Raw genomic sequence first — 22,074 nt, 5'->3', positions numbered from 1 at the left:
GCACGCTGATTGGCCCCCAGCGACCGGAAGGGCTTGCGTCCGCCGGAAGTGTTCCTCCGGCGCAGTCCGCCGTGTGCGAGCCTCAGGTAGGCGGGGCTCCCAGGTACCGTCTTTGGGACAGGGAGGGAGGAATGGCGGGGGCTGGAGAGGGTACCCCGATGGGCCTGAGACGGTGGGCTGGCGTCTGACCCTAGCCGGCCTTGCGAGGCCCGGCAGGTGCACGGCGGCCTGACCCGAGTGTCCCGTCCCCCGCGGACGTGGGCTGGGCCTTGCTGCCAGCGGGAAGGGTGTGCTTTCCATGCTCACCTTCTTCGTGTCCTGGGCCGGAGTGGGCGAGCCGCGGGGGCTCCGTGGCGGTGCCCGTGGAGTAAATGCTGATGGCCTCCCTTCTTGCAGCCAGCGTCACCCCGACTCCCGCCGACTTTGAACTTTGAGCCTCTCGTAGTCACGATGACCGATTTATGACTCGGGGCTTCGGGCTTTGCGGGCGGGTTTCCATCGGGACGCATCAGCACGGTGTGAAGTCCACAGTTCTGAGCGACAGGTGAGCCTGAGGGACTCTGGATTGGCTGTTTCTGGGGTGTTTCTGGGCAACACGCGCCACCTTTGTTGAATCCTAGTTGGTAGCCGCGAGTTGATGCTTCCGTGGGGTAAGTCAGCGCTCACTACCAGGTTAAAGTGTTTAAAGTGCTCCCCATCTTCCTTGAAACTTATTCAGAATATCCTCATCTCCCTAAAAGCTGTTGAGCCTTTATATACTTCTTTTTAAATTTACTTGGTTTTTTTTTTTGGAGTTTTTAAAAAAAAAATTAATTTTGACGATCTTTATAAAGTTAATTAGGGTAAAAAAGTTCAAGGGCTACAGGAAAGTGGGCAAGACTATTATTTCTATATTGTTTCCTCATGTATCTGAGGTAAAGGGGGATATTGAGGGAGAAGCCCCACCCAGTTTCCTACCCACCCCAAGTCCCGGATGTGGGGCATGCTTCGAGATTCTTACTCAAGTGGTTTTCATAATTCACCAGTTATGAATCGCTGCCAGTCTCGCCACTGATTGACATAGTCCATCATAGAGTCTCCGTTTAACCAGTATTTCGCTGCCAACATACACCTGAGGTGGTTGACTGACTTATTCTGTCTTCTGTCTTTTCTTGGTTAGGGTTCTGAGTCCGGCATTTCAATTGGGCAGATCCCCAAAGAAACTTTGTCTGAGGTATTCCCAGACCAGATTCTTGTATGTACTAGCAAGTACAGGGCCCAGCACAGTCCATTGCCCCATCAGCTGGTGGTTGCGATCTCTGGGTTGGTTCTGTTTTCAGCCCCGACTTCCACTGGAACCAATGGGTGTTGCAGTCCAGCCTGGCTCTGCCTAGCACATACTCAGCCCTCACATGAACCAGTGGGAGCTGCAGCCTAGTTGGGGCCACCCACAATAACCCCCACCAGGCCTGCTCCCTACCCTGGTTTTCCAGTATGTGTGGCAGACTAGTCCAGTCTGTCCCACATCCCATTCGGCTCTCGTACATGTCAATGGGTATTAAAGCTTAGTTCCATCTGACCAGCTCCACTATGCAGCCCACAAAGATGCTGTTGGGTGTCTGTCTAGCCACCCCAGCCCCTGTCCTAGTTTTCGTGCCCTCCCATGGGAGTGTTAACCCAAGAGGGAAGAGCCCATTATTTCCCTTCTAGGCCTCTCCCACTGCCGGATTATGCACTCTCCAGGTGGTTCTGTGGTTTGACTTGAGAGAATTAGCCCCCAGTGCCAGCTGATGCTGCAGCTAAGCCCAAACAACCCTCACCCACTCTAATTTTGTTTGCACCAGTAGGAACAATCAGCCCAGCCTGGCTTTTCCCTGATCTAGGCCACATTAGGCGCACAGGTGTTGTAGCCCTGCTTAGTCTGGTCTGTCCCCATCCCAGCTCACACTCTCCAGTGGGAGTAGCTGTCCAGCAAGGGAGCCCCCCATAATCCCCCTGCCAGCTCCGCCCCCTCCCTTGCTGCTTCTCACACGTGCTGGTTGGGTGCCACAGCCACATCTGGTACAGGCAACCTCACCTTGGCATTCTGTATTTTTTTTGTGCACTAATTTTTGTTGAGACCGAACCTGGTCTGACCCACACAGTGTTCTGGTACTTGGATTTGGCAGTGGATTACGTGAACTGATTCAGCCTGGTCTGCCCCCGACCCATGCCAGATGTATGCCCGTGGGTAACTTACCATGGCCTGTTGTGGGCTGTTTCCTATCATGTTTCTTGCTCTTACCTGCAGGATCTGTGTCCTGCCAGAGGAGTTGCCCAGGCTCCTCCATCAGAACCTCTCCCAGTGCCAGATTTTGCGCATACCAGGGGATCCATGAGCCAGCCCTACTCAGTTCACCTCCTGTCCTAGCAGGAACAGTGGCTTTTCCTGACTGGCCTTCAACCCAAGCTGGTTCTTGCTATTGGATGTTTCAGCCCAGCCACAGCTTGTCCATACCCACATACGGCTCATGCATGGCTCAGTAGGGGTTGAGCCCTTGCCTAGTCCGTCCCACATCTACCCTGGTCCTCCAGGACACCAGACGGTGTTGGATTCTGGCCTGGCTTGGTGCATCCAGTCCCAGTCCACACTTGTTCCAGGGGAGACTACAACCATTTCCTGATCAGAACGCAGCCCCCATTCCAGCCCACGTGCCCCTTGGTGGGAACTTCAACCTAGTTAGGGTATTCCCTTTGCCCCCAACTGGGCCTGTTCCCAGCCATAGATCACGCACATGCCAGTGGTTGCTCTGACTCAGCCTTGTCTAGCCCCTCACCTATCCTGACCCTTGCCTTAGACATTGTGGCTTAGTGTTCCTGGCTTACGTGGACCAGTGTGCAAGAGTCTATCTCAGCATGACCTGTGCTCCATCCTTGTTTCTAGTTTCGCTTGTGGGCTAAGGTTTGCTCAGTCCTGCCTGGTACACCCCGTTCCATTACCAATTCACACATTAGCCAGCTGTTGGAGCTACTTTGCCCAGTTTGTCCAACCCCCACTTCTGAACCACATGTTCACCAGCAGGGGCTATGACTCCACTTGATCCTCTCCCAGACCCAGTTCTCAGCATGCCATTGGGTTTATGCCAGTGCCGGGTGCAGTCTGACCTTCCATTTGACCTTGTATGAGCTGGTGAATGTTGCAGTCCGGCCCACCCCACACCCTATTCAGGATGCACATTCAGGTGCTGCTGCCTTGACCAGTCCAGACTGTGGTGGGTTGCTTTACCTGTGATTGATGGCAGGCTCCTTGGCCACACCTAGCTTAGTCCATCACCACCCCAACTCTTGAAGTAACCAGTGGGGCTAGAATTTCCACAGGGTTTGGCCCACACATCCCCCACAGAATCTACCCCTGGATATGGCTCTCTTGTGTGCTAGTTAATGTCATGGCCCTGCCTAATGTGACCTGTTTCCTGATCCATCATTGTGTCAGGTAACAGGGTATGAATCTGCTGGACAAGCCCCGAGCCTTAGCTTTTGCATGGACTGGTGTTTGGTGGTCAGCATTGTTCAATGATTACAAGTTCTTTAACGGAAGAGTTACTGTCATTGGGAATCTTTAGGATTGATTCACATCCCAAAAGTACAGTGAGTTCAACCTGGAGCTACCTAAGCAGCAATTCAAAGAACCAAAACCCCAGAGCTCCTCCACAATCCCATCCACCTCTCAATGAGGGCGGGTGGGCTCTGGGCCCTGGGCTCCAGGCCGCCCAGGCACAGAGACCTCCCCCCTCGGTGGGTGTACTCACCCTGAAGGGAGCAGCCCCCAGAGCCCAGGCAGGCCTGGGAATAGCTCACCACGTGCACGCAGTAGCTGGCGTCAGGGATCTGGGCATGAGACGCCCTGTCCTGAGACCCACTTTACTTATTTTGAAAGAGTTAAGAGATAGATCTTGCATCTTCTGGTTCACTCCCTAAATCACCGTGACAGCCAGGGCTGGGCCAGGCTGAAAAGAGGAGTCACAAACTTGGAGCACCTTCCCAAGCACTTGGGCCATCCTCTACTGCTTTCCCAGGCTCATTAGCTGAGAGCTAGATAGGAAGTGGAGCAGCTGGGACTTGAACTGGAAGCCATATCGGATGCTGGCATCACAGCTGGACCACAGCAGGGGCCCCAAGCCTTTATCACAGATCCACTCTGTTTTGGGTGCTAAGAAAGCGAAGACAAAAGCAGATCCTCTCCTGCTGTCCACAGCTAAGTTAGGAGAGGAAGGCAGAAAAATGATACACTAGAATTGAGTATGCTACAAGGCAAAGGAAACTCTTCTGTTGAGAATAAACTTTGGACTGCATTGTTAAATTACCAGTTGTCCATCCACTCTGCCCAGAAGACGACCACATGCTGATGTACAAAAAAAAGGTAGGGCTGCATCTCCAAGGAATCTGCAGCTTGCGCACTTGGAGCAAATCAATGGAGGAAGGAGACACTTGAACTGCTCCTCGAAGAATGGATCGATAGGGAAAATACAGGGAACTGGTGCCTGTTAATGGGGTGCAGCCACTGATAGCCAGCACCCATTGACAGTGGGCAAATGAAATGTGGCTGTGTCCCTTACCCTCTGTCCTGAAGGTGGGTCCTAACAGCAATGGAATGTTAATTCCATCCTCAACCACTCCCCCCATGTCCTAATTTAGCCAGGATATTGGATGCAGACAAATCCAATTAGTCTAGGTGTTTTTAGCTACAAGCCCAGTTCCTGTTCCTGCCCATCCCAAGGAACACTAATCAACTCCTTAGCCTACAACACTTAGGTATTCGCTCCTGCCCACCTGTGACTCACCTATCAACTGAGAGAGGATGGTATTGCCTTGTTGTAACCATTCCCCTCACAAGCCCCTTGAAAAGGCTTGTGAAGCTGGGGGGGGGGTGCGGGGGTGTCACTCTCTGGCCAGGTGCTTCTGTCACTTTGGCACCTGGACTCTTGGCTGACCCAGGACAGGTAATCCCCTGAGCATGGTCCCTGTGTACTGCTTAGATGGCACAATGGATATAGTAATGATATTTCTGGTTTGTGTGCTGTCAGGAGTTCCAGGAGAGGTGATTCCTAGCAGTGATGGATTATGGGCAGAGAAGCCAGGGAAAGGTGAATGTCTGCAGCTTTGTAAGTGTGTCCAGGTTATTCGTTGCATGTCTCTTAGGATAACTTATATTGTTGGGGAAGCTCCAGCTTAATGGATGGACTTAAGGATAATGACCATTTGTTCCTTTAGGGATTAAGTTTGGTTGGATTATGATTGGTTGGATTGCCTTATTGACTTGTGGTTTGCTATTTCTAGTGTATTCTATTATCATCAAGCTTGGTTAATAAAGACTCCTTAATAAACCTTAGACATGTCTTATGTAATCTCGCTCGTACCCCACAACAGTGCCGTGGTTTAAATCCCAGCTGCTCCACTTCTGACCCAACCCCCTGCTAATGGCCTGGGAAAGCAGCAGAGGATGGCCCAAGCGCTTGGGCCCTGTACCACATGGGGATCAGGAAAGCACCCCTGCCTCCCGGCTTCCGACTTGCCCAACTCCAGCAGTTGCGGCCATTTGGGGAGTGAATCAGTGAATGCAAATGCTCTCTCTCCTTCGCTGTAATTCTGCTTTTCAAGTAAATAAGTAAATCTTAAAAAAAAAAAAAAGAAAAGAAAAGAAAAATCAGGCTCAGAGGAGACAGTGCCAGGGTGACTTTTGGAACAGCAGGTAAGTATTTTCATCAGACTAGGAAGTTAACAGAAAAAAATATGTTGAGGTTCACCGTGGGTCTGCCTCGACTTTCACTAGTCACAATAGCAGAATTTAAATGAAATTGAGATGGATGTTTCCAAGAGAAGCTCCCCTCTTACGCATGAAACATAGCTGTGATGAACCTCAGTTCTTTTTTTTTTTTTAAGATTCATTTATTTTTATTGGAAGAGTCAGATATACAGAGAGGAGAAGAGACAGTGAGAAACATCTTCTGTCCGATGATTCACTCCCCAAGTGAGCGCAACGGCTGGTGCTGTGCCAAACTGAATCCAGGAACCAGGAACTTCTTCCAGGTCTCCCACGCGGGTGCAGGGTCCCAAGGCTTTGGGCCGTCCTCGACTGCTTTCCCAGGCCACAAGCAGAGAGCTGGATGGGAAGTGGAGCTGCCCGGGTTAGAACCGGTGCCCATATGGGATCCCAGCACTTTCAAGGCAAGGACTTTAGCCACTAGGCCACGCCGCTGGGCCCTGAACCTCAGTTCTGTAGCAAGTGTTTGGCATCATGGTCAGGGGATGAGAGCACCTGGGCTTGAACCCTGAGTCTGATCTCATCTCTGCTTCCTGCTGATGCTGACCCTGGGAGGCACAGTACTGGCCCGGGGATGGGGTGGGGGTCCTCTCCCGGATTGAGTTCTGGGCCCTTGGCTGCAGCCCAGCCCAGCTCCGGCTGTTGTGAACACGTCGGGAGGAAACAGTGAGTGGGTGGGAAATTCCTCTGTGTTACTGTTAGTTTCTGTCTCTTGTCTTACAAATAAGCAACTCTTGGGCCCGGCGCGGTGGCGCAAGTGGTTAAAGGTCCTCACCTCGCACACCCGGGATCCCATATGGGCGCCGGTTCTAATCCCGGCAGCCCCGCTTCCCTTCCAGCTCCCTGCCTGTGGCCTGGGAAAGCAGTCGAGGATGGCCCAAAGCTTTGGGAACCTGCGCCTGCGTGGGAGACCCAGAAGAGGCTCCTGGCTTCGGATCGGCATAGTATCGACCCGTTGCGCTCACTTGGGGAGTGAATCATCGGACGGAAGATCTTCCTCTCTGTCTCTCCTCTCTGTATATCCGCCTTTCCAATAAAAAAATAATAAAAATAAATCTTTAAAAAAAAAAAGAAAATAAGCAACTCTTCTGACTTTAACTTGTTTTAAAGATATTTACATGTTATTGATGATCGTAGATGATTTAAGCCAATTTTAAAAGTAGGAGTTTTGTTTGTTTTTACTGATTACCTTGTGTGTTTTGTTGAATTCTTATTTATTCGAGAGGTGGACAGAGAGAAAGGGAGCGTTCTCATCCCATCACTCACTCACAGCGGGCAGAGCTGACACCCAGGAGATCCATCCAGGCCTCCTGTTGCAAGGCAGTAACCGAACCACATGAGCCTCCCTGGTCCTCACTGGCAGGATGCCGGGAATTCAACCCAAACACATAGATGTGGAGTGAAGCTATCCTCACTGGTAACTGCACTTTCAAACAGTGAGAGGGGCGTCAGTTCCATGGAAGTCACACGTGGTATCACCTGGTAATGATTTCATCATTTGTAGGAAAGTCTGAAAGTGCATTAAGACCTTATAACCGGAGCTTTGCTGTGTGCCTGCACCTGATGTTAGATGATTCCTAAAATGAATGTATGTTTGATTTTTCTAAATGAGATACAGAATCAAGAGCACTACAATCATTAACTTCCTCTACACCAGGAATGAAGAAGGCTGACATTTGGCACTTGGGACACACATCCCCTGGATTTGAATCCCATCTCCACTTCATTTTGGCTTTCTGCTCATATGGACTTGTGAGATAGTTATTGCTCAGGTGTTTGTGTCCTTGCTACCCAGCTGGGAGACCTGGGTTGCGCTTCTGTCTTCAGGCATTTGAGGAGTGAACCAGTAGCTGTAAGATCTTGGTCTTTGAAATAAAAATTAATTGTTGGGTTGGCATACCGAATAAAGCTGCCACCCACAATGCTGACATTGTGTGCTAGGCCGTGTCCTGGCTGCTCTGCGTATGATCTAGCTCCTGGAAAATGCTCTGGGGAAAAACGGGAAGATGGTCTGAGAGCTTGGGCCCCTGCCACCACATGGAGACATGGAAGAAGCAGCTGGCTGCTGCCTTCGGCCTGGCCCAGCCCTGGCTGTTGCTGCCAGCTGGGGAGTGAACCAGTGGATGAAGGGCTGTCTGTCTCTCACAGATATGCAGTTTATGCATGCAGACCCAGTGTTCAAGCCTATTTATAGACAGGGAGGTGTTGCGGGGCAGCGGGTTGCAATGCCTGACATCCCATTTGGGTGCTGGGTCGTGTCCTGGCTGCTCTGCTTACAATCTGCTTCTATCAGAGAGCTAGGGTTCAGATCCCAGCTCTGCTCCCAAGTTCAGCTTCCTGTTCACACTCGGGAGGCAGCGGATATCGGCTCAGGTTGTTGGGTCATTGCTGTCCATGTGGGTTTGTATCCTGCAATGATTCCAGGCTTCTGGCTTTGGCTCAGCCCAGTCCTGACGCTGAACGCACATAGGGAAGATTCTCTTTGTTACACTTCCTTTCAAATGAAAATTCCATCTTTTTAAAAAAAATTATGTAAATGAAGCAATGATTTTTAAAATTTTAAAATTTTTATTTATTAAAGATTTATTTATTTTTATTGCAAAGTCAGATATATATTGAGGAGGAGGTACAGAGAGGAAGATCTTCTGTCCGATGATTCACTCCCCAAGCAGCCGTAACAGCGGCAGCTGAGCTAATCCGACGGCAGGAGCCAGGAGCTCTTCCTAGTCTCCCATACAGTGCAGGTGCCCAAAGCTTTGAGTCATCCCTGATTGCTTTCCCAGGCCACAAGCCGGGAGCTGGATGGGAAGCGGGGCTGCCAGAATTAGAACTGGTACCCACATGGGATCCCGGCACATACAAGGCGAGGAGTTTAGCCCGCTAGGTTATCGTGCCAGACCCAACAATGCTTTTTTAAAAATTGAAGATCATGAGTATTTCCCCTTCAGCTTTGTGTTGCTTTCTGAGGGGAGAGGGTAAGAGAAAGAAGCAAAGAGCATGGAGTATCTGAAGTGAGGGAGACGTGATAGCTCCCAGGACGGGATGGAATGCCTCGATAAATCCATGAAGGATTCCAGATTCTTTGTTCCACTGACTTGTGGTGCTGTGTAACGCATACTCTGCAGTACATGTTAGTACATGTCTAGCTGGTTCCCCACTGGATAGGTTCAGTCTGAACATCTTCCTTTCAGGAAATGAAGTTTTCACCTGGAAAAGTGCAGGATGAAGCCGGCATTCCATTTCACATGCCGGGTTGAGTCCTGGCTGTTCTGCTTCTGATGTGGCTTCCTGCCCCCATGACTGGGTAGGCATGGGTGAAGCTCCGTACCTTGGTGTCCACCACCCCGGGGGAGGACTCAGATGGAGCTCCTGGCTCCTGGCTTTGTCCTGACCCAGCCCCAACCATTGCCGGCACTGGGGGAGCGAAGCAGTGGATGGAAGATGTGTGGCTCTCCCTCCCTATCATTCTGCCTTTGGAATGAATACATCTTCAGGTTTTTTTTTTTTTTTTTTTAAGATTTATTTTTATTATTTTTTCATTGGAAAGGCGGATATACAGAGAGGAGAGACAGAGAGGAAGATCTTCCGTCCGATGATTCACTCCCCAAGTGAGCGCAACGGGCCGATACTATGCCGATCCGAAGCCAGGAGCCTCTTCCGGGTCTCCCACGCGGGTGCAGGTTCCCAAAGCTTTGGGCTGTCCTCGACTGCCTTCCCAGGCCACAGGCAGGGAGCTGGAAGGGAAGCGGGGCTGCCGGGATTAGAACCGGCGCCCATATGGGATCCCGGGCGTGCAAGGCGAGGACCTTTAACCACTTGCGCCACCGCGCCGGGCCCCATCTTCAGGTTTTTTATTTTTTTTTTTTTTAAAGATTTATTTTTATTATTTTTTATTGGAAAGGCGGATATACAGAGAGGAGAGACAGAGAGGAAGATCTTCCATCCGATGATTCACTCCCCAAGTGAGCCGCAACGGGCCGATACTATGCCAGTCCGAAGCCAGGAGCCTCTTCCGGGTCTCCCACGCGGGCGCAGGGTCCCAAAGCTTTGGGCCGTCCTCAACTGCTTTCCCAGGCCACAGGCAGGGAGCTGGAAGGGAAGCGGGGCTGCCGGGATTAGAACCGGCGCCCATATGGGATCCCGGGCGTGCAAGGCGAGGACCTTTAACCACTTGCGCCACCGCGCCGGGCCCCATCTTCAGGTTTTTTAAAGTACACTGCACCTTAGGTGCTGCCTTTGCATCCTCCTCCTTCCTATGCCAGGGAGAAACTACACAGAATTTCCCAGGGGGAAATTCACCAGCTTATCCTGATAGATTCCACATGAATGGCCATGGGCCGCCACCCTCATGCACATAATGATTTGGTTATCATGAGGATGTGCGTGGTGATTTCAGAAACTGTCCTCCTGGTCGCAACAGCCTCGTGCTGCTCATTATCTTGGAGATCCCCTCATTCGTAGCTGAAGCCTCAGCCCCTGCCTGCAGTCCTGCTGGGTCTACATGAGAGGCAGGGAGCACCCAAGAAGTGGGGCCTAATTCTGCGGCCTTTCCCCTTTGATGCTGCCTCCCAGCCACACGTTCTCTGTGTGATTCTGCAGGACATAAACTTGGTTGACTCATTATTATAGAGGAGGGAGAGTGCCAAGCCAGGGGATCTCCCAGGCAGGGAAGCTGCTGGAATGTAGCTGTCGATTAGACAAGGCCCTGGAGCAGAGCAAGGGACCCGAGGGCAGCAGTCTTTGGCCCAAGCGCATTAGCAGGCAGGCTGCAGCCACCTTCCAACCAGCATGCTTCCCATCAGATCTCATTACGGAAACTAGAATTGAAAAGCTTAGGGCAGTAAAACAGGGTAATCTTTGATAGGAAGATTCAGAATTTTCCTCTTTTTCATAATTAAAAAAATGTTTTAAAGATTTATTTCTTTGAAAGGCATTTATAGAGAGACAGGGAGAAACTAGAAGATGGGAGACCTCATCATGGATGGTAGGGACCCATGTTCTGGTTCATTTCCCAAATTGACCAGGACTGGGCCCACCTGAGGGCAAGAGCCCAGAGAAATGGGAGACCCAACTTTTTGGCCATCCTCTGCTGCTTTCCCAGGCACGTTAGCCAGGAGCTGAATTGGAAGTGGAATAGCTAGGACGTTAACTGGTGCCCATGTGAGGTGCCAGCACCACAGGCCGTGGCTTAACTCACCATGCCTCAATGCAGGCCCCTTAAGTCACTTATATTGTATATTTTTATGGCATCAAAACAGTGATTAGTTTCTCACATTTGGTTTACTTGAGAGGTAGAGAGAGAAAAAAGACAGTTCCCATTCTCTGGTTCATTCCAGAGATACCCAGGGTTGGGCCAGGCTGAAGCTCGGGACCAGGACCTCCATCCAGGTGTTTCCTGCAGAACAGCACCCAGGTACTGGAGCCATCGCTGGGGCGTCCCAGGGCCCGCATCAGCAGGAGACTGGAGTCGGAAGTTGGAGCTGGGCAGTGTTCCCAGACTCTCATGAGACACAGGTGTCTTCACTAGCATCTTAACTACCACGCTGAACACCTGCCCTGGCTGAGATTTTTTTTTTTTTTTTTAATTTATCTACTTAGACACAATGATGGAGAGAGACAAAGAGAAGTTTCATCCACCATCCACCGGTTCACTCCCCAAATGGCCTGTGATGACCAGGACTGTGCCAGGCTGAGTCAGCAGCCCGGATCGTCGCCTGGTCTCCCATAGGGGTAGCAGGGACCCAGGGCCTGGGGCCTTCATCTGCTGCCTCCCACGATGCCTTAGCAGGAAGCTTGGTCAGAAATACAGGAGCCAGGATTTGAACTAGCACTCCAAAATGAAGTGTGCAGTCTTACACAAATAAAAAAAGAACATTGTAATTAAGTTCTTTGTAAAACGGTTACATCTTTTTAAAATTTTTATTCATTTGTAAGGATTTATTTATTTTGCATTTGAAAGGTAGAGTTACAAACAGAGAGAGAGACAGAGAGGTCTTCCTTCCACCGATTCTCTCCCTAGATAGTTGAAATGTTGGGTCTGGGCCAGGCTGAAGTCAGGAGCTTCCTCGGTTTCTCACGTGGGTGCAAGGGTCCAAGCACGTGGGCCGTCCACCACTGCTTTTCCAGACCATTAGCAGGGGGCTGGACCAGAAGTGGTGGCACTTGAACTGGCACCCAGGTGGGATGCTGCAACTGCTTATGTCACAGCACTGTCTCTCCCGTCCCCCCTGGTTTTTTGTGTGTGTGTGTGTGTGTGTGTTTTTTTTTAATATTTCCTTATTTGAGGCCAGTGATTGGTTCAACTAATCCTCCTCCTTCAAGTGCTGGGATCCCCTGTGGGTGCGGGTTCATGTTCCACTTCCCATCTAGCCCCCCTGCTTGTGTGGCCTGGGAAAGCAGTTGAAGATGGCCCAAAGTTTGGGACTCTGTACCCATGTGGGAGAAAAGCTCCTGGCTCCTGGTTTTGGATCAGCTCATTTGCAGCCATTTGTAGAGTGAACTAGTGAATGGGAGATCTTTCTTGCCGTCTCTCCTTCTCTCTAATTCTGTTTTTGAGATAAATAAATCATTGTTTTAAAGATTGATTTATTTTTATTTGAAAGATTTAGAGGGCCTGGCACAGTGGCCCAGCAGCTAAAGTCCTCGCCTTGAACACACCCAGGATCCCATATGGGCACTGGTTCTAATCCCAGCAGCTCCACTTCTCATCCAGCTCCTTGCTTGTGGCCTGGGAAAGCAGTCAAGGACGGCCCAAAGCCTTGGGACTCTGCACCCGTGTGGGAGACCTGGAAGAAGGTCCTGGCTCCTGGCTTCGGATCGGCACAGCCAAGGAGTGAATCATCAGACGGAAGATCTTTCTGTCTCTCCTCCTCTCTGTATATCTGACTTTCCAATAAAAATAAAATAAATCTTTAAAAAAAAAAAGAGAGAGAGAGAGAGATCTTCCATCGTTTGGTTTGCCCTCCAATCTCCAAATGGCTGCGGTGGTCAAAGCTGGGCCAGTGTGAAGTCAGGAGCCAGGAACTTCTCTGTCTGCCATGTGCATTAGCAGGGAGTTGATTAGAAGTCGAGCAGCTGGGACTGGACTGGCACCAGTATAGGATGCTCAGTGCTATAGGCAGTGGCCTTACCAGCTATGCCACAATGCCAACCCCTGAATTTTTTTTTAAAGTTTATTTTAAAAGTAGAGTGACAGAAGGAGAGAGAGATAGACAGATCCGCCATTCACTCGTTTACTCCCCAGATAAGCCTGGAGCCAGGGATTCCATCTGAGTCTCCCAAGTGGATGATAGGGAGCCAGTTACTTGGAGCATCTTCTGCTGCTTTCCCAGACACATTAGCAGGGAGCTAGGTTGGAAGGGGAGCAACTGGAACTTAACAGCTCTGACATGGCATGTCATAGATGTTACAGGTGACAACTACCCCCTGCGCCACAACACTGGCCCTTTAAGTTTGTTTAAGATAGACAAGAAGTGAAAACATCTGATTAATTTGTCAAGCTAAGTAAGAAGACTGCCAGGTGGGACTGCCGTGGTGGTTCAATGGCTAAATCCTCACCTTGCATGCCTGGGATCCCATGTAGACGCCAGTTTGTGTCCCGGCTGATCCGCTTCCCATCCAGCTCTCCGCTTGTGGACTGGGAAAGCAGTAGAAGATGACCTAAAGCTTTAGCACCCTGCACCCGCGTGGGAGACCCGGAAGAAGCTCCTGGCTCAACTCTGGCCATTGTGAGCACTTGGGGAGTGAACCAGCAGATGGAAGATCTTTGTTTCTCCTCTCTGTAAACCTGCCTTTCCAATAAAAATTAAAAAAAAAAAAAAAAAAAAAGACTGTCAAGGATTTTTGAGTAGTCTCGTTACCACATGAATTTGAAATTTTATATCTATGTTGGGATTTTCTTTGCATAATTATCTTTTTAATGCCTATATCTAAGAAATAGTATAGCCTGTTTTTGGAATGACTAATATGTTGAATTTCTTCAAATAACATTTATCCTCTGTGTAGGTTTATTGTTCTGTCCAGAGATTGAAATGGCTTCCAGAGGAAAGACAGAGACAAGCAAATTAAAGCAGAACTTAGAAGAACAGCTGGACCGACTAATGCAGCAGTTACAGGATCTGGAGGAGTGCAGGTACGGCCAGTGGCAGGCTGGGATGCTGTGCAGCTGCGCGTAAAGCCCCCGGCTGCCAGCCCCGTGGTGCTTCTGGGTTCCCACGTGGGCCCTTCCGGTGCTCTGTCAGCGGGAGAGGTAACCTCCGTGTGGTCTTTGCAGTCATAACGACTGGGATGTGAGCATCTTTGTATTAATGAATAAGTGCATATGAACTTTAGGCAAAATACTAACATCTGTCAGGTAGAAATAATAACACCTACCTTGTTTTCAGCACAGTATTTCAAATATCTTGGGGGCCAGCATTGTGGCAACGCAGGTTAAGCCACACCTATGAGTTTGGCATCCCACATGGGCAGCAGTTCAAGTGCTGGCTGCTCCATTTCCCTGCTGATGGGCCTGGGAGAGCAGCAGAGAACGGAGCTAATGCTTATGTTTCTGCAGCCATGGGGACCCAGAGGAAGGTCTTTGTGTGTGTGACTCTTGTCTTCTCTGTATCTCTGACTTTCACACAACAACAAACAAAATACCCCTTCCTGGTCCCAAGCTAGGAAGGTGTTGCCTAAATTTCTGATGTGTGGTCTCCACCTTCCTTGCTCATTGAACCAAGACTGTTCCTTGCAGTTTTTTGGTTTACCTATTCCTTTAAAAGTTAAAAGAAAGAGACAGAGATCTTGCATGGCATGGTCGGCTCTCCGATGCCCACAGAAGCCAGGGATGGGCCACTCGGAAGCCAGGAACGCAGGATTCCAGCTGAATTTCCTAGGCAGGTGGTAGAGGCCCCTGTTCATGGGCCATCTCCTGCTTCCTGCCACGTGTGTGTTTGCAGGGAGCTGGTGTCAGGAGCAGAGCTGGGACTCAAACTTAGGCTCTCCTGTGGGATTCACGCATCACAGTGTCTGATCACTGCACCAAATGTCCATCCCTTCGTTGTAGTTTTTTTTTTAACTTGTAAGATTGTTGCAGATACTATAAATGAAGGAACCACACTATACTTGACCCTGGGTAGGCATTCAAAACACAGTAGTTATTGTTACTTTTTTTCCCTTCTTTTTAATGATTTATTTATTTAAGAGAGAGGCTCTTACATCCACTGACTCATTCTTCAGAAGCCCCGGGTGGGCCAGGCTGAAGGCAGGAGCCTCTGAGTCTCCCATGTGGGGGCAGGGGTTCACGCACTTGGACCATCCTCTGCTGCTTTCCCAGGCACATCTCAGGGAGCTGGACTTGTAATAAGTGTTTTATAAATGACTTGCTCTAGTTGCTGTTAGATTACAGGTGTACATCATGTGTCCTACCAAGCATGATGATGATTGTGTCAACAGCCTTTATCACATGCCTGCTTTATGCCAAGCCTTTCCCGTGCTATTTCATGTGCTTAGCAACTCTTACTAGTTGGTGGCATCACTCTCCAAAGTTCTGTAGATAAAAGACCTTGAAGCTCGGCTATGTTCAGCATCTTGCCCAAAGTCATTGGTTACATAAGGAAACTTATGAGGTGTTTTGTTAAGTGTGCCTCCTTGTGTGGCAGGAACATGCCTGCGCCACTCCCCTCTGAACACACCTGTCATAGGCATGCCATCTTTCTCGCCGGCCTCTTTAGCGTGTAAGGACTTTGATCGCTTTTTTCCCTTGGAACTGTGTATTTTTATATATTCCAATGTTCACTGTGCTTCAGGGAGGAACTTGACACAGATGAGTATGAGGAAACCAAAAAGGAAACTCTGGAGCAGCTAAGTGAATTTAATGATTCACTGAAGAAAATTATGTCTGGAAACATGACTTTGGTTGATGAACTAAGCGGGATGCAGCTGGTAAGCCTGAGTTACCCACCTCAGTGAGCGTTTGGTCACTTTCTTCGGTAAATGTGCCTTTCTGGGCTCTCACTCCTGTGAGTGTCTGCTTGTGCATAAACAGCACATCTTCAGTGAGCGGTGTCAGCTCCTGTGACATGCACAGAAACAGGCGAAAACGGAAATTGTCACTGAGTTAGAAGCACCAGGCACTGATGCTTAAAGACCCCCCTGCAGACTGCCGGATATCCGCAGAGTGACCCTTGCAAGTCCTTAGTCGAGTGGCTACCGTGTGGCCGCTGCAGTTAAATCCTGAACCTTAGGCAGACATGGGCCTGGAGGAGGAGCAAAAGATGCTGACAGGGGCCGGAGATCCCGGAGGAAGAAGAGGAAGAGGAGGAATTAGTGGGCCCCCTTACCACGGCAAGAGAGCGGTGCGAGAGCTGGAGAAACGGGTAAAGGCGGGAGCGACGGGAGCTGTGTCACAGACAGGAGGACTCACAGAGCAGCTCTGTCACAGACAGGAGGACTCACAGAGGAGCTCTGTCACAGACAGGAGGACTCATGGAGGAGCTCTGCCTGCACGCAAGGGACCACTGTGTGGTCCATAAACTCTTCAACAGCTTGGCGTGAATGTGCAGACTCAGTTGCTCCAGCCTTCATCACGTGACCATCAGGATATGTCCCTATGGTCTTGAACAAGCCGTTTGTTTCCTGTTTGTGTACCCATGAGTTTATGTCGGTCTCACGGGCTTTGGCTTAGGAGGTAGCTTCTATGTAATTAGCAGTGATTCCATCTTAATAAAGTCCTGTGGTCTGTGAAAAAAAAAAAAAAGACCCCCTCTGCGAGTGACTGCTGTTTCTGGCGCCTCAGACAGTTTTTCTGCCTTTGTGTGTCTTTAGGCTATTCAGGCCGCTATCAGCCAGGCCTTCAAAACCCCAGAGGTCATCAGATTATTTGCAAAGAAACAGCCGGGTCAGCTTCGGACAAGGTTAGCAGAGGTAAGGTTTCTTTAAATTGTTCTAGTTTCTGTGTGTGCTGTTTTCCCCAGCCCAACAAATGGCAGTTTAAAAATTGGTCACTTGATTTCAGAGCTGCAGCTCACAGTTTTCTGACAGTGAGCATTTTGACAGTTGGAGTTGATAACGTGGAGATTTAACAGCCAGGTGCAGTGCCCACCAACTGCATCTGCCTGGACTCCACCTTTGATGATTTGCTGGAACCCCAACTCCAGGTCCCTTTGAGAGCCCATCGGCAGCATTGCTTTTATACACATGTGTGGCCTGTCTCATCTGAAAACTTCAAGCATCTTTATAAACCTCATACTTCCAGAAATCTTATAGACTTGCATATAAATACGACTTAACAAGTAAGAGGCTGGTGTTGTAGCGTGATGGATAAAGCTGCCATCTGCAGCACCAGCATCCCATGTGGGTGCCCATTGAAGTCCCAGCTATGCTGCTTCCAGCTCAGCTTCCTCCCAGGGGCCTGGGAAGGAAGCCAGAGGCGGCTCAAGTACTTGGAGCCTGTCACCTTTGTGAGACAACCTGGAAAAAGCTCCTGGCTTCCACCTGGCCTGGCCCTGGCCATTGAAGCCATCTGGGAAGTGTACCAGTGGATGAAAGATCTCTCTCTCACCCTATCTCTCCCACTCAATATATAACTGTGAGTTTCAAATAAATAAATCTTTCAGAAATTATTTGTACCTGCATGTAGTTCATTAACATAGTCATTAATAGCACGAGGAAGCAGGCATTTGGTGCAGTGTCTAAGCCACAGTTTGTGGTGCCTGCCTTGCCTGCTGGAGGGCCTCGTTCCAATCCTGCCCTCCATTCTGCCACGCACAGGGAGCCCTGGGTGGAGTGCTGGGCTGCTGGCTGTGGCCTGTCCTCCCCGAGCCTGTCTGCCATGGACATTTGGGGGATTACAGTGGATTGAAGATTTGTCTCTGACTTTCCTATAAAATGAAGATATATATATGTTTTTTTTTTTTTTCCTTAAGACAGGGCATGGATTTGAGTCAGGTTGATTGCATTTCAAGCCCTGTTCCACAGTCTGAAGTATGTGACCTTGGGCAAGTTATTTTATTCAACCTCTTGTACCTCAGCTTTCTGTGTATAAAAATGATGATTAGAAGGATTAAATGAAGTAATTATGTGCTAAAGCACTTAGAATACCAATGTATAGAATGTATTATTAGTGTTTTTGGTGGTAGAAGTAATTATTACTGTTGAAATTTATTTGAGAGATGTGTGCAGAGCTCTCATCCACTGCTCCATCCTCCCAAACTCCTGCAGTGGCCTGGCCTGAGCCAGACAGCAGCTGGAAGTCCAGGAATTCGGTCCACGTCTCCCGTGTGAGTGACAGGAAGCCCGTCACCTGAGCCATGAGCACCACCTGCAGCATTGGCAGGAAGCTGTGGTCAGGAGTGGGAGCCTGGTGCTGAGCGCAGAGACTGATGGGGGCTGCAGGTGTCAGCACCCGTGTCTTGGCCACAAGACTAAATGCTGCCTAAGTGGAGGTGGTTGTCCATGTCAATCCCAGCCATTTGAAACCGGTTATACCATGCACGGACCACACTTCTGTTTAAAGAAATGATTTCTGTGCCCACACGGTGGCGTGGTAGGTTAACCCCCTGCAAGGCTGGACATGGATATCAGTTTGAAACCTGGCTGCCCCGCTTCTGATCCAGCTCTCCGCTGACGGCCTGGGAGAGCAACAAAGGGTACCCCAAGTCCTGGGGCCTCTGCACTATATAGGAAACACAGAAGACATTCAGGGTTCCTGGTTTCAGAGTGGCTCAGTCCTGGCTGGTTGCAGCCATTTGAGTGACCCAGCTGATAAAAAATCTGTTTCTCTGTCCTCTCTAAATCTGCCTTTCAGACAAATCTCTTTAAAAAAAAACAAACAAGATTTCGGACCTGGCACGGTAGCCTAGTGGCTAAAATCATTGCCTTGCATGTGCCAGGATCCCATATGGGCGCCGGTTCTAATCCTAGCAGTCCTTCTTCCCATCCAGCTCCCTGCTTGTGGCCTGGGAAGGCAGTTAAGGATGGCCCAAAGCCTTGGGACCCTGCTTCTGTGTGGGAGACCCAGAAGAGGCTCCTGGCTCCTGGCTCCTGGCTCCTGGCTCCTGGCTTTGGATAGGCACAGCTCTGGCTGTTGCAGCCACTTGGGGAGTGAATTAGCGAATGGAAGATTTTCCTCTCTGTCTGACTTTCCAATAAAAATAAAATAAATATTGAAAAAAAAAAAAAAACAGTTGTGAGTAGTATTAAGATTCATTAGAGGCCCCAGCACAGTAGCCTATAGTGGCTAAAGTTCTTGCCTTGCATTCTCTGGGATCCTGTATGGGAACAGACTTGTATCCTGGCTGCTCCACTTCCCATCCAGCTCCCTGCCTGTGGCCTGGGAGAGCAGTGGAGGACGGCCTAAACCTTGGGACCCTGCACCCAAGGGCGTCCTGGAAGAGGCTCCTGTCTCTTGGGTTCAGATTGGCTCATTCAGCCATGTTGGCCACTTGGGGAGTGAACCAGCAGATGGAAAATCTTCCTCTCTGTCTCTGCTTCTCTCTGTAAATCTGACTTTCCAAGAAAAAGAAAGAAATCTTAAGAAAAAGGTTCATTAGAATGGCAGAATAAAAACATTTATATCATGCTTCCCTCAGGTGATTTCTGTGTTCTTCATCAGGTGGAGGATTCCTGTAAGAACGAGTCTGAAAAGCTGCATTTGATGCACCGTAGGCTTTTCACTAGTTAACAAAGGCCTCGCTTTTCCTCATTGTAGATGGACAGAGATCTGATGGTGGGAAAACTGGAGAGAGACCTGTATACACAACAGAAAGGGGAGATCCTGACCGCGCTCAGGAAACTCGGAGAGAAGGTACTGGCATTTTATTTACTACGTGAGCCTTGAGGAAAAGCCTTTAAATCTGTGCAGAGGTTCTCCGTGCGTGCCCTCAGCTCTGGGCCTGAGACATTCTTGGCTGTGGTTGCTGGAACCACGTCGCCGTTCGAACCCCCTCGACTGGGCCCTGTTTGGTTTTCAGCTCACTGCCGAGGACGAGGCCTTCTTGTCAGCCAACGCAGGCGCGCTGCTCAGCCAGTTTGAGAGAGTCTCCGCGGACCTGGGTGAGTGCCCTGGCGCGTGCTTCCCTCGTGGACACAGGGCATGGCTGCAAACCGTCCTTCCCCTGGCTGCAGCCTGAGAGTGAGGCCCGAGACCAGGATGCTGTCCCTGTTTTAGAGATTTACTTTTTTTTTTTTTTTCTTGGAAAGACGGATTTACAGAGAGGAGAAACAAAGGGAACGATATTCCATCAGCTGGTTCACTCCCCAAGTAGCCACAGCAGCTGGGGCTGAGCCAGTTGGAAGCCAGGAATCTGGAGATTCGCCTGGGTCTCCCATTCGGGTGCAGGGTCCCAAGGCTTTAGAGCATCTTCTATTGCTTTCCCAGACCACAAACAGGGAGCTGGATGGCAAGTGGAACAGCTGGGACATGAGCTGGTGCTCAGATGAGGTACCAGCACTTGGAGGTGGAGGATTAGTTGAGCCATTATGCTGGGCCCCCATGATTATTGCCTTATAAATCCATTGTATTATCTTTATTCCCCAGCACTTTTTGTTTAAAAACAAAGGAAGAAATGGGCCTGGTGCAATGGCGCAGTGGCTAAATCCTTGCCTTGCACATGCCAGGATCCCATATGGATGTTGGTTCACGTCCCAGCTGCTCTGCTTCCTTCCCAGCTCCCTGCCTGTGGCCTGGGAAAGCAGTGGACAGCCCAAAGCCTCGGGACCCTGCACCCACATGGGAGACCTGGAGGAGGTTCCTGGCTCCTGGCTTCAAATTGGCTCAGCTCAATTGCAGTCATTGTGGCCACTTGGGCAGTGAACCAGCGGATGGAAAGTCTTCCTATCTGTCCTTCGCTCAGTAAGTCTGTGAAGTTACTGCAGACTGTTTCCCAATTCTTCTATAACAGTGAACTAGAATTTTCCGTGCTGTGTTTTATAACTAGTGCTGGAGTAAGGATTTGTGAGTGTGTCACCTGCATTGCCAGATTGTCTGTGCCGAGGGAGGAGCGGTGTAGGCCCAGGGGTTAACCTGCTGATCTCGGAGGCCAATTCTGCTTCCTGTTTCTGTATGTGTGTGAGGGGTCACTTCCCCCTCTGTACCTGAGGTCTGAAATAACCCTTTTGTTTATTATGTGTCTTTCTCCTCAGGCTCTGGAGATAAAGTCCTTGCTCTGGCAAGTTTTGAAGTTGAAAAAAACAAAAAGTGACCAGCACGGAAGCCCGCACGTGACATTCTTCCGTCTCGCTCTGTTTTCTTCCTGAGAATATTGAGTTGTTGAAAGCAGTAGATTCCCAGCGTGCATTAATAGCCTAGGAAAGCGTGGCATAAAAACACCCTTTGACCTCTGCCTGTGCCTCCTGTTGTGTTTTGTGTAGGGCTGTCTCGGGTGGGACAGAAGGACTGCTGGACTTTTGTGATATGTCTGCTGAAGAGAGAAAACAGAAAATGTACTTCCTGTTTTATTAAGGCCCCGTGTTTTTCATTGCTTCCGGTGGATGAGATGATGGGGACTGTAGATCCTTCAGTTGTGCGAGCTTCCCCTGGGCTTTGCTAGATCAGCCTCAGGGTGTTCCCCGTTTAGAGCCCTGAGCCATCTGAGAAGTCCTCCTCCTTTTACAAACAAGGAAGCCGACTCCCACTCCACAGGACTGGGACTAAGACTCGATGCATCCCGACTTTCATATCTGTTAAGCTTTTTTTTTCCTGTACCTTTCTTTTTTAAAATAATTAACACATATTTGTGCAGATGAGTGTTTGTGAAAATCTAATGTCCCAGCCAGAAGTTGACTCTCTCCTAAGGGCCTTGGAGCCTCGAACAATGGAGCGCTGTTGCGGGCGGTCTGGATAGCTCACTGACCCTCCTGTGCGGGTCACCAGGGAAGCCCTGCCTGGGTGGGACCTGCTCCAGCCCCGGAGGGCGGCAACAGTGAGCTTCTGTCTGCTCTCCAGGCTGCGGAAAAACACAAAGTAAGGTACGAGGAAAGGCGAGTTTCTCTTGGGGTGTTTATGTCTGCATGATATGACCCACGGCGAGGCCTGCGTGCGGGAAATATGACCCACAGCAAGGCCTGCATACGGGGATGGCCTCTTATTTCCCAGCTGTGGCCACTTCAGTGTTTCCCAGTATTCTCTTTGACTTTGTACAAATTAAAAGCCTTTTGTAAAGTTTCTTAAATAATGTAAGCTCTACTAGGTGCTTTGCCAGTTGACCAAGTTAGGAGGCCTCCGCTGCAAGAATGCCTTATTGGGAAGCTGGAATGCGCTGTTTTTAAGGTGCTGGATTAGGACCATCAACAGCTCACTGAAATTGTGACCAACT

The 22,074-nt window shown here is 49.8% G+C and overlaps 1 protein-coding gene across 6 annotated transcripts; it reads left to right on the top strand.

Moving 5' to 3' along the window:
* Positions 1-52: 52 nt before the first annotated feature.
* LZIC (leucine zipper and CTNNBIP1 domain containing) lies at positions 53-21,102 on the top strand. Of its 6 annotated transcripts, none has more exons than XM_040987877.1 (8): positions 53-86; positions 397-544; positions 13,784-13,910; positions 15,568-15,703; positions 16,586-16,684; positions 19,470-19,565; positions 19,732-19,813; positions 20,903-21,102. In XM_040987877.1, the coding sequence occupies exons 3-8, from the start codon at positions 13,810-13,812 to the stop codon at positions 20,959-20,961; spliced, it is 573 nt and encodes a 190-aa protein (XP_040843811.1). In that variant the 5' UTR covers positions 53-86; positions 397-544; positions 13,784-13,809; the 3' UTR covers positions 20,962-21,102. The 6 variants fall into 6 exon arrangements, with proteins under 6 accessions (XP_040843811.1, XP_040843809.1, XP_040843812.1 ...); XM_040987875.1 differs by having other exon boundaries at positions 55-86; positions 397-650; XM_040987878.1 differs by lacking the exon at positions 397-544 and having other exon boundaries at positions 57-86.
* Positions 21,103-22,074: the final 972 nt, after the last annotated feature.

The sequence above is a fragment of the Ochotona curzoniae genome, unplaced genomic scaffold (assembly GCF_017591425.1).
Source record: "Ochotona curzoniae isolate NIBS_2020 unplaced genomic scaffold, NIBS_Ocur_1.0 contig_4792, whole genome shotgun sequence".
Classification (NCBI taxonomy): Eukaryota; Metazoa; Chordata; class Mammalia; order Lagomorpha; family Ochotonidae; genus Ochotona; species Ochotona curzoniae.
Note: the sequence above shows the minus strand (reverse complement) of the source record. Positions and strands in the feature narration are given on the sequence as shown.

What these genes read in the sequence shown, in the direction of transcription:
- LZIC (XM_040987875.1), top strand. An exon ending in CAGGATCTGGAGGAGTGCAG is followed by an intron (nt 13,911 to 15,567) that starts GTACGGCCAGTG and finishes ACTGTGCTTCAG; the next exon opens with GGAGGAACTTGACACAGATG. An exon ending in TCAGGAAACTCGGAGAGAAG is followed by an intron (nt 19,566 to 19,731) that starts GTACTGGCATTT and finishes TTTGGTTTTCAG; the next exon opens with CTCACTGCCGAGGACGAGGC.